Raw genomic sequence first — 12283 nt, forward strand, 5'->3', positions numbered from 1 at the left:
CTCAGCTGGGAGTCTGCTTCTCCCTCTGACCCTCCTCCCTCTCATGCTCTCTGTCTCTCATTGTCTCTCTCGCAAATAAATAAAATCTTAAAAAAAAAAAAATCCAAAAAAAAAAAAAAAAAAGCCATTGATGGCTTAATTCTCACCCTTTGCATATGTGTTGAAAGGCTATTGTTGTTTATATGTATTACGGTACAAGGAACAAGAATTCCTAGGTTCTATTCTTGGATCGGTCACTGAAAACAAAGTATCTGCCAGTGGAAAATATCAGGTGCTTGGAAATTCAGAGCTTACCATCCATAACCAGGAGGTATTTATTCAAGTGCCTAGCGTGTGCCCAGAATGGAATACTGATTTGAAGATACACACAGCAGCCAGGTGGCCAGGGTGGCAGCATAAAGAGACGTAAGTAGGACACAGGAACGCGAGTCAGAGGCTCCACGGGAGCGAGGGGCAGCCCGGCCAGCGCAGCAGGAGACATGGTCCCGGGCCACGGGGAGCACAGAAGGAGTCATGTTCCCCTGCAACACTCACCTCTGTTCTGAGCGTCAGCCCTAAGCCACACCATGCCCGCTCTGCCCACACATCGGTCTCATTTGTTCCCCCTCTCTCCCTGCCTGCAGCTCAGATTACTGTTCTGCCCTGAGTTACCTCTGCTATGGAGGGTTTGTATCCTTTCCAAACCAGCGTGGCTGTGGTGACCCCAGGAGCTCAGGTGCCTGCCTGACATCTGTGGCTGTGGCTCCCTCAGCCCATTCAAAGTCCACCGGAAGTCACAGGGGCCAACCAGAGAGGTGTAAAGCTGATTCATTCCTGAGCCTGAGAACACTTTGGGGTTCAGGGGGTAAAGCTGACACTTAAAAATGGAGACACACTGGAACTGGCCTTGTGAGATCTAGAAAGAGGCTGGTGCATGCTATCATTCTGCCCTGGCTCCATGCCCAAATGCAATCTCTTGGCTCCAGCACCAAGTTGGTCCCAGCAGTAGGTCAATTATAGAGCAAAGAACCTAGAAACCATTTTAGTCCAGATCTCTGCCCTCGGGCAGGATTTAGCTAATCCAATCTGAACGAATGGGTATAACTTGTTAAAACCTGCCAGGATGGAGAGTCTTTAACCTCCACTAATAGTCTGTTCCCAGGGCTGCTTTTCAGCTGGTACACTCCAGTACAGCTGTACCAGTTGTTAAGCTACTGAAAGACTTATGAACATGGTGGCATATAGTGACTGCCCCAAGCCCTCTGAATGCCCCACTACCACCCTGACCTGACCTGTCCCCAGGAGAGCTTCATGACTCAGCAGCTAAAAGGCTCAGCAGCTAAAAGGCTCATGCCAGCCACAGCAAGGGACCCTCAGGACCCTATTCAGGCATCCTCCATACCGAAGTATCATAAAACTGCTTGACCCTGGCTGGCTCCATTCTACAAGGCTACCTACCCTATTCTTTTTTTTTTTTTTTTTTTAAGATCTTATTTATTTATTTGACCGAGAGAGAGAGAGAGAGAGAGAAATAGAGAGCGCACACACAAGCAGGGGGAGGGAGAGAGGGAGAGGGAGAAGCAGGATCTCCACTGAGCAGGTAGCCCCATGTGGGGCTCTATCCCAGGACCCCGGGCTCACGACCGGAGCCGAAGGCAGACGCTTAACTGACTGAGCCACCCAGGTGCCCCTACCTACCCTATTCTAAAACTGCCTTCTCTTATCTACAGAATAAATGCCAGTCTTTAAGGTTGTTTTCAAAGTCTTTCATAATATAGCACCATCCTATATTATCTTTCATAATATAGCACCCCTCCTACTCTCTGCTTCATCAAACCCAGATGCTCGACATTCCCAAACTCTAACTTTTCCCTGGTCTTTGTTTATACTGCTTTCTGTCTGGAATAGCCTTCTCTTTCCATATCCGTTAAAATCTTACCAGCTCCTCAAGATCTCCTGAAATGTCACCACTTGCATGAAATATTAGTTGAAAGAGCCCTATCCCATTTCCGGGAAGTGTCACAGCAACATCTAGGTTCCCCAGTTGTAAAACTTAATGATTATTCCATATTACAATTATTTTTATATATGCACCTGAACTCCCCTCTTAGAGAGAAAGCTGCTGAGAGGGCTAGAAACCATAATCTACTCATCATTATATCTAAGTGATCTAGCACAATGCCTTGCTTGAGGTATGTGCTAAATAAATATTTGTTTAAATGAGTGAGTGAACAGCTCTAATTCTTTTGTCCAAGGGACTCATTTTCTATCTGTTAAAGATTTGGGGTTTTTTTCTCTGAAGTTACTCCAATTGTGGTTGTTATCTCTTTCTACATATGGAGCCCAAATTGCACATCGTCCATATCTTAAACTACTGGGTTATTCCATGAAGATGAAGCAGGAAGCATGCTCCCCTGTCATTACTTTCCCACCCTGGAGTTTGTGACTGCCATTTCTCCATACACTTCTTCCAGCGTCAGATCAATGTACCCGTCACACAGGGACAGGCAAATGAAAGGTTTTTGGTAAAGGAGGCCGGCCTTACAGATGACAGGAAGGCTGCTGGTAGAGTGAGTTGGCAGGGATTGCTAGAGAGAGGAGGCAGGGTGGCTTGTTGGGAAGCAGAGCCAAGCTGGGACTCTGGTTGCTGTGGTAAAGGCCACGGGTGCAGTCCTGGGAGGGGAAGTTCTACTGGTTGCTGTTGGTATGCCAGGGTGTAAAGGAGGGAATGCGAGCAAGCCTTTCTGTACCTCTATTCTTTAATTCCTCCTCCCCTCCTCTCCCCCCAGAGGAATAGCTCTGAGCTGGGAATAAGACCTATAGGACAAGAGAGGACTTTGACGAAAGACGTCTGGGCTTCTTAAAAACAAAGGATGGGAGACAAGGAGCCAGAAACCACAGCCACTGTCTAAACCTCATTCCAAAAGGAAATCCAGGCAAGAGTAGAATACAATGAGACAGCCCAGCATGAAAAGTCACCCTGCAGAGCAGATGGGTTTCAGGGTTCTAGGAGGCTGAGATGAGGAAGCAATGACCCATCAGTGCCTGGGCTTGGGCTCTCGTTAAAAATGATGGTTAGACAAACAAAGATGTTGCTGGAATTGGAAGCTGGGAACACCTTTCTGGAGAAGGGTCAGTTTGGAAAAGGAAACAAAGAATAAGGAAACCCAGAGCTAAGATTCATCTAGAAGGGAAACCAAACAGATCCACGAATTGATAGCTGAGGATGAGACAGCCAACAGGAGTCAGAGGGTAGGAGCCAGAGCGTGAGATTATGATGGTGGCAAACTGGTTCTGGTCTCTGAGGAGAAAGCACACCTGAGGTAAAGGCAAAGTGTATTGGGGGGGGGTGGAGGGTGGGAGGAAGACACTAATTTCAGCATCACAAAGCAACTGCTTTCCTCTGTTTTTAATCTGTGCAGAGGATCCCACTGGCTACCACATTAACAAAATGGTGGCCACGTTGAGAAGGGGTGTCCCAAGGAGGAGAGAAGGGAGATCCCTTCCCAGGGCCTCCCACCTGCACACACTCCAACGGGGCTCACCCACTTGGGACTGAGCGGCCACAGTATGGAAGAGCGCTGTCTTTCAGAGAAAAGAGCAAGGCTCAGGGGAGGGAAGAACTAGCTATGGGAAGGCAAATTTTGGTCATCAGAAGGAAGAACTCTCCTATTTAGAGCTGGGGAGCTGTGGCTAAGCAGAGCTGTCCTCACGATGCGCTCAGCCCTCTGACCCTGGAAAAGCTCAAGCAGGGGCGATCACACAATCTAAGCATCCAGACTCAAAGGGACCTTGGAGGTCATTTAGTCCAACTTCCTCCTCCTACCTGAGAAGCTGTCATTTTCCCTTTGATCCCCCAACTCGTTAGTGGCAGAACCAGGACTGGAAGCCCAGTCTCCCTACTCACAGCCAGAATTACTTCAACAGAGAGGTTCTGCCATAAATATATGTCTCTACCCTGAACCAGCTCAATTACTGACCCTAGTCATTCCCTCTCTTTGGCCACAGGAGGAGGCAAAGCACCACACCCAACTCTGGGCAGAGCAGTTGACACAAGGACATGTCGCAGCATCTTCTCACCAGCAATTTCATCACCACATAGACCTTCAGAATTTCCTCAATGGGGGAAGTGAATGCATGGGAGACAATGTGCTCCAACTACGAACCTCCACTCCTCAGGCTTGGGCAGGGAGGCTCCTCTCTGGGAGTTTCTCCACTTTTTCCTGCTGTTACATTGACCTTTTACAGTCGCTGACACTTTCGGAATTTTACTTTGTTAGCTCCATCAATAGTAAACTGAAAATGACGTCGGATAGCCATGAGTGTCGAAGGAAAACGAGAAAGAGACCGTTCCCACACATTTTCCTAAGAGGAAACTGAGGCACAGAAAAATTAAGTGGCTTTGGCTACGTTAAAAAGAGAAGTAGGAATCTAGCCCCTGCCTGGTCCACTGTGCGGTCCACTGTCTCCACGACCAGGACGTTCTGAAGGGTTCCAAAGGGAGCTTCAGATAACTAGCTGGAGGGGTGGCCAGGACTAGGAGTGGAGGCCGGCTCAGTGAGGAAGCGGAAGGGGGGCGAGTGGCGTAGGGGAAGGGGGAGGTGAGGGGGCTCTCGGAGGTATGGTTAAAATAAAGAACCCCAGAAAGCGCAGCGGGAGAGGAAACGTAGCGAGCCACAGAGCAGGCGGCGAGCAAAGTTTGGGCCGCGCTAACCGGAGCGCGCCTCCTCGGGGGACTCACGGCCGACGGCACCCCGGGCACAAACCCCGAGCCCACGACTGGAGCGCGCGTTTCTCTCGCTGGGGGCAGCTGCAAGCCTAGCGCGCGCGAGGTGCCCCGCGTCTCGGCCCGCACTTCCGCGGGGCAGGCGGGAGCCTCTCTCCCCGCAGTCCTCCGAGGGCAGCAGCGAGCAGCCCCGAGGATGCCCCGGCCCCACACGGTCCGGCGGGCAGGCCCGGTCTCGGAACTCGGCGACCGGCCCCCACGCCCCCCTTCTCTCCCCGAGTAGGCAGCGGGGCGGCGCCGGGCACCTGGAGACGAAAATGAGCTGGAAATCGGGTCTGAGGATGAGAGGCGGGTCTCCCCAACCCGGGAGCCACCGGTCCGGCCTCCTCCCACCTCCGCGCCCCCGCCCTCCCCCGTCCCCCGGCGCTACTTACTCCGGTTCAGAGGGTTCCCGCCGACCTGGGCCGACGCCACCAGTTCCAGATAAAGAGTCCAGAGCCCCACGAACACCAGGGCGAGCGCCAGCAGCAGCCGGAAGCGCCTCCGCAGCAGCTTGACCGGGCACAGGAGCAGCAGGAGCAGCGCGGCCCGAGGGCTCCCCATGGCGCGGCGCCCGGGCGGCCGCCGCCAGCGCGGGCCGCTCCGCACCCAGCCCCCGCCCCCCTGCCGGGCCCAGCGCCCCGGGCGCACGGTGGCCCAGCCCCAGCCCAGCGTCTCAGGACTGCGCCGAGGCCGTCTCCCCCGGCCGCTCTCCTGCCGGGCGCCGGCTCATGCTCCGCGCGCAGGGGGTCCCTCGGGCGCCTCGCGCCGCCTCTCAGGTCTCTCTCCGCGAGCAGAGCCGGCGCCTCCTCCCCCGAATGTCCTCCGCGCCCGGCTCTCCTCTCCACGCCTCTCCTCGTCGCAGCCTCGCCGCCTCCCGCCCGCCTCCTCGCCCGCCTCCTCGCCCGCTCGCCCGCTCTCACTGCCCACAGGAAGGCTTCCCTAGGTGCGCGTCTGCCAGCCTCTCCTCCGCCGCCTCCCGCTCCGGCTCTTCCTCCCAGCCCAGGGCGCGACCGCACACCCACCTGTCCCGCCCCCGCCCAGGCCCCGCCCCCGGGGCACAGGTGGGCTCCGCCCCTGAGAAGCCCCGCGGAGAGGGGAGAGCTCCTGTTGGCCTCCTTGGGGCAGCGAGAGAGGCGGCTAGAGATTGTCTGGCGCCTCCGCCGACTCGAGACCGTTGGGGTGTTGGAGGGGGCGAGTTCTGATCCGAAATCTGTGTGACCGAGGGAAACTGAGGTACCGCCCAGGCACTTAGTGGTGTTGCGCCCCAAGCAGAAGTGAAGTAGAAGCCGGGTATAAGGTGGGGCGCGGAGTGAGGGGGAGTGGGGGGAGCGGTCACTCTGGGGAAGAGCTGGGGGGGTGACGCCGAGGTTTGGCTTCAGGGCCTCTCGGGGCCAGTGACGACCCTACTTCCTACTTTAAGTAATAAGAGTAGACATGGTATTAGTTGGGAGGCAGTGGGCCACTTAAATCAGCCAGTTTCTTCGTCCGGGCTGGATTTGAAGACCCTTCCATCCCAGCCTCAACCACCTCAACAAGAAACTCTGGGGAAGTTATACGCACCCGGGACTGAATCCCAAGTGGTTTTTCCCAGACTGGGATGAAATAGCTACTGGGGGAGAACAGATGTTGGAGAGTTCTGAAGAATTAAAAATCAAAAAGAGGGGCGCCTGGCTGGCTCAGTTGAAAGAGCAAGCTACTCTTGATCGCCCTGTCGTGAATTGGAGTCCCACGTTGGGTGCAGAGATTAAATAAGTAAATATTAAAAAAAAAAAAAAAAGTAAACAGGAAAGGCACTCAAAGAGTTGAAAAGATCATCAAGATATTCTGTATTCCAGTGCTCTGCCTTCCGGCAGGTAAAATTATTATCTGATTTAAATGAGATAATCAAGGTCCAGCGGAGCAGAGTGAGTTGCCTAAGGACAATCATAGTGCAGTTTTCTTTCCACTCTCCTGCGGAAAGTGGTCAGGAGACTACGAAGAAAGCAAGAATCAGAGAAGCATTCCTAGAGATTTTTCACTCAAACAACATGCAAGTAGTGTTCCAAAACAGACGTTCACAGAATTGAGTGCTGTGTTTCCTATTCTCTCTGCTACCACCTTAGTTGGATGCTCAATAGTCCAGTAATCTCTAGGGGCTGTTTAACTTTTCCCAACTAGCACCCCACCCCCACCATCCTCTCCTGTACCGCCAGAGAGTCTATACAATTCTTTGACACATTCATACACATGCTCAAAAACATTTAATGGCTTCCTAGTGCTTACTAATTAAAATGCAAACTGTAAATCTGGAATTCAAGGCTTTCCAAAATCTTTTCCAACTTTATGTGACCATATGAAATCTGCTTGAGTTAAAATGAAGTCACTTACTGCCCCCCTCCCCCCAATATATTTTTTTTTTTGGTCAGATTTGACCCTTGCTTCAAGGTCTATTTCAGGCTCTCTGAAGTTTTCTTGGACCAACCCAGTCTTGAGCAACCCTATCCTGCTTGGAATTTTAGTAGAACTGACAGCCTGCCCCACAGATATGTACAGACTCCCCAACCTCACTGCAAGGCTTCAAAAGTGGGAACTTCTTTGCCTCCTCAATAGGTACACAATGTCCATTTTAGTAATGTTTGAGGATGAAGATAGCGCTTGGAGCAAACATCCGCCAGAACTTCCCGTGTAGTTCTTTAACAAAAGGTAGATCTAAAGAACAATTCTCTAATGGCCCCAAGGAAATGTCTCTGCAAAGTTCCAAACCAGAGACGTGTACACTTGCCATTTTCTTCTTTCTCTCCAAAAGGCTGAGAGGCAAGAATAGCCTGCATGGACAAGCTTGGCGGTGCGAGGTGATCAGGGTCTCTGGAAATAGAGTCTCTCTCTCTCTCTCTCTCTCTCATTGGGAGCAACCAGACTGACTGGCTGTTAGGCTGAGTCACTTTCAGGTGCTTTGTCATGGAAACAGGTGGCAGCCCCTTCTATAATCCTCTCCTCAAGATTGTTCCTCCTGAGAGAACACATGTAACCACTTCCATCAACCAAACCCTTGAAGTATCTGCTATGTGGTAACGGGGAGAAATAAAAAACAGAGAGCTTGCCATTTAATTGAGGAGAAAAGATATTCCACAGAAAAAGAGATCTGACAATATAAAGGCTAAGTTTCTGGTCCAAATAGTAAATTCCAAAGAAATTCAGAAAAGGAAAGAGATCATTCTGTACATCTCATTTCTTTGCCTTCGTCTTCCCACTCTATGTTCTTATACCTTAAACAGCTCATTTCTGGGATGCCAGGCTGGCTCAGTTGGAAGAACATGTGACTCTTGATTTTGGGGCTGTGAGTTCAAGCCCCATGTTGGATGTAGAGATTACTTTAAAAAAGTAAATATATAAAAAAAAATTTAAAAATCATTTTTTCTCTACTTATGGTGAGAGAGTGCAGGGGTGGGCAGGGAGAAGGAGGCCAGGAAACCCTTGTGGCTCTCCCTCTTCTGTCTCCTCAGCACTGAGATTTCCCTCACACCCAGACACTGCTTTCAGACAGCTTGCTCCAAATCCCCTGTTGACTCCTAATATCACAGCAAGGCAGCATCCAGACTTTGAGACCCAAATTCTTTTTTCAGTCATTTGAGCTAGCTGTCATTCTCCCTCAGGTCCAGAGTTAAGTATATAGGTTGAGGTATAATTTTAGTGGCACAGTATTGCCACCAATGTCTGTTCATTGTCATGTCAACTTATCTGGATCCTCACTGGTTCTTCTGATGACTTTCACTGTCCTTTCAGTCTCCCACTTCAGTGCTGGCCCCTGTCCAGAATGGCCCAGGGTCACATTGCACAAATCACACCTGAAAGGAAAGAGCATTTCCATCATGTAACCTGTAATATGGATGGGGTGGGCTCTGGTCTTTGGCTTGGCTAGGATGTCAGCATCAGGTCAAACCACAAAGTCTCTTCTCCCAAATTGCAGAGGCTTTGTGAGAGAGGTCAGTTGAAGCTTTCTAAAATGGGCCGAGGCTAGCACAGGGGCCAGAAAATCCTGGTTTGTAGAGAATTCAAAAGGGAAACGTGTACAGTGACCAGTAGGTGTGGTAGCAGAACTCTTGTGTCCAGAGCAATACTTATTCTAGTCATAGGGATGGCAGCTTATACTAAGTAACTCCCATGATCCCAGGGCCCCCTGCCCATTTCCTCAAACCTGACACCTATTTTATAATGTGGCACCTTGAGCTTACAGAGCATTTTTACATCTTTTTCATATGTGTTTTCTTTCTCACAACCACATGAGAATAGTAGGAAAGGTATTCTCCTCTATTGACAGATGAACTATGCAAACCTCAGTTTCTTCAAGGTGATCTGCACCAAGTTCACATGACCAGTGCAGTGGTGGAATCAGAACTAGAACCAGATCTTTAGCCTCTGGTTCTCTTTCCATTGGACCCAGAGAACTCCTTCTCTGAGCCAACATTCCATATTGCCTTCTGCCCATACAGACCCTCGCTCTTGTCTTTTACTTCAGGAGCTTCTCTGCTATTCAGAAGTATTTTATGGAGATATCTTAGTTAGCGGGAATTCTGATGATAATTCAGTGAGGGTTTCTGGGCCATTGCTAAGTCAATGTCTTAGACTGTGACAATGGGGAGAATTCCATTCTCAAACTTTGAGAGAATTCCTAAGACAGAAAAGGACAGTGCTGAAGCTATCTCTCAGTGCCATGGCCATCTTGGCAAGCATTTATTTATCTCTTTCAGCTCATGTAAGACATCATGCCTATAGATTTCACTAGTTCCATTTTACAGATAAGTGATGTTAAGTAACTGGTTCAAGGTGATGTAGGTGACTTGTATCTTAGATGGCGCTCAAACTCAGGCTTTCTAACTTCAGATCCAATGCCTTTTTTTTTTCCTTTGCACATATTTCCCTGGAAGTTTCCCTGGAGCAATATATTCACCCTGGAAACTCTGAGCTCACTCTCAGCACATCCATAACTCACCAAGCCACATGATAATTCTTCTCCTCCTCCTCCCCACCCTCTTCAGTGCTGCTTGCTCTGCTCTTTACAGAAGAGGTCCCTTTTTCCTCTCTCTTCCTTCCACAAGTCCATCTTCTACAGGTCTTTTTGCAGAGTTTGCTACTGCAAAGGCGAGTCCCAAGGTGGAAACCCTCACTGAAGGCTTCTTACTGGCTACTTCTCTTGATTGCCAGTGTAGTTGGGCCCTTCTCTCTGGATGGTGGAAAGAATTGTATGAACTCTGGCCAAGCCCCAAGCCTTAGTTTCCCTCCGTTTGTGGTCCTAAATAATTTTGCATACTGGTTGGGGAAACAGATGAATATTTACCATCTTTATAGAAGAATGTGTACAAGATTGCATCATAGAGAGCCAAAGGAACCAGATGAAAAGAGTCAAAGGAAAGACAAACAGAGGGCAGAGATGTTTTGTGTCAGAACAAAGCTCTTTAGCTTTTAGGAAAGGATCCCAGGCAGCTCACATACTGAGAGCTTATGGTTTCCTCTCCCTCCCAAGCAAATGAGTTGTGGATTCGATCTTCAGCAAATGCAAGGCATGACCCAGACTGGAACTATATGCTTCAAAGCTTAAATTTGGCATCTATTGCTAGGTCTTGCTTCTCTTTCCAGTCTGCAGTGTGAATGCCTCCAAATTACTACAACCTTTCTTCCTGCCTTCCTCCCCCAAGGAAAGGGATTCTCTAGCAAGTCAACAGATAATTATCTAAGTCAAAAAATTAACTTTGACTTGTTCGGGCTTTTCAACTGAGTAATAGCAATTATTCCCCTGCACTCAGATTTGCTTTGTTGCTGGGAAACCCACAAGAAGAAAGGGTGAACAGCACTCTTTGTTGCTCATTAGTTGGTGCTGAAACAGAGGCTAAATGAGCCTTCCCTGGAGCTCCACCTCCCGTCTCTCTGACCACTAAACCTCACTAGAAAGACATTCTCTCACCCTTCTGTGGAAAGACATTCTCTCCTGTCTGCAGTCTGCAGTCTGCTACTGCAGATAATGGTGAGGGGCTTTGTAGCTGAAGCTAAGGCATAGCGACCCCCAGCTCTGAGTAGCTTCGTCCCCACTCCCACGTCCTGGTAATGTTTGATGTCTGAGAGCTATGTGGCTTGCCATGGCTTGAAACCTCTGACCCACATACCTCTGAGTGAACTCTTGGTGCTTTCTTCTCTTCTCCCGAGACACATCCCACAGGCTTGGTCCCCACGAGTACAAATACAGGTGTACACATGCTTCCCTTTGGGGGTGCTGTAGATGGTAGCCTCAGAGGCAGCTTTCTTGCCTGACTTAGCTCTCTGGCACCACCTTCTGCAGCACTGAGGGTGTTCTCAGCATTTTCAGAATAAACTATGGGTCTCTAAGCCTCTGAGGGAAGCTGGATTTCTGACCCCTGTTCTTTCATCCTGAAGAAACTCTTCCATATATATCTACCACTCCAGACTTCACAGCTTCCCAAATCCCTAATGGGGCTTGTCAATGACCACAACCTGTACTCCTTCTTTAGCATCCAGCCCAGAAGTCATTCTGTAAATACTCTGTAATAATGAATATTTACCATCTTTATAGAAGAATGTGTACAAGATTGCATCATAGAGAGCCAAAGGAACCAGATGAAAAGAGTCAAAGGAAAGACAAACAGAGGGCAGAGATGTGAGATAAGTGTTCTTATTCTCCATCCTAGGAGGCTCTGCCTTCTCTTCAGCCCACTCATTTAAGGATGTCTTCCTCTATTGAAGCAAAAGTGGGGATATGGATGTGCCTTCCCTTGCCTCAAATACAGTCAAATCCACTCACCTGCTGGGAAAGCTGCAGGCAACCCAGGCAAGTGGACAGCAGGCTGGATTAACCTACCGTATGGCTTTGCTAGGGAAGAACAATGATCCTAATGGCCAGTACATGTGCAGAGTGCCACAAAACAGCTCCAGTGCTCAAGCCCCAGACAGACTTTCTGAAAACCTTCTTTGTCTAAGTTCATAGGTCCAGGCTATAAACTCTGGTGAGAGCCCCAGCCATGCCACTTAACACTCAATCACTGTGGCATCTCAGCAGCATGTCTCGGTTTCCAGACGGTGATGCTGGGCACTGATGAGAGTCAGAGCTGTTGGTTTCAGGTTTCTCAGCTGTGTTATCTAAGGACCGGCTGCTTGGGATTTGATCAGGGCTGGTTTGGGAGAGAGGCAGACGCCGTCTTTTCCCCAGAACAGACTACCCTTTGAGCTCTGCCGCCACCCGGACTGGGGATGGAAGAAAGAAAACAAAAATCCTCACTGTATGTGGTTCTCCGGAATTTAACTTGGCTCTGGAAAGGGGAAGTTGAAGAGCAACGTTGCTCATCCACTCTCAACGCCCTCTGCAGGTGGCAAGCCCCGTGAACGCTGAGGCTTGTCAGGAGCGGGAAGGGGTTAGAGTGAGGACAAGAAGGATTTCTGCCCCTCTTGGTGGTGGGGGAAGCTCCCACCTCCTTCTATGGTCAACACTAAGATGTTGAGGAGGGGAGTCTGATTTAAAGTCAGTTTACAAGAACCTGCCCTTTCACGAAT

The 12283-nt window shown here is 49.8% G+C and overlaps 1 protein-coding gene across 1 annotated transcript in view; it reads right to left on the bottom strand.

Annotated features, from left to right (window-relative positions):
* Positions 1-5308, bottom strand: part of B4GALNT3 (beta-1,4-N-acetyl-galactosaminyltransferase 3) — a 93544-nt gene extending 88236 nt beyond the window's left edge. Inside the window, exon 1 of the mRNA XM_032390746.1 lies at positions 5140-5308. Within this exon, the coding sequence (XP_032246637.1) occupies positions 5140-5308 (169 nt within the window). The remainder of the gene's footprint in view (positions 1-5139) is intronic.
* Positions 5309-12283: the final 6975 nt, after the last annotated feature.

Source organism: Phoca vitulina, unplaced genomic scaffold, assembly GCF_004348235.1.
Source record: "Phoca vitulina isolate PV1807 unplaced genomic scaffold, GSC_HSeal_1.0 scaffold59, whole genome shotgun sequence".
NCBI lineage: Eukaryota > Metazoa > Chordata > Mammalia > Carnivora > Phocidae > Phoca > Phoca vitulina.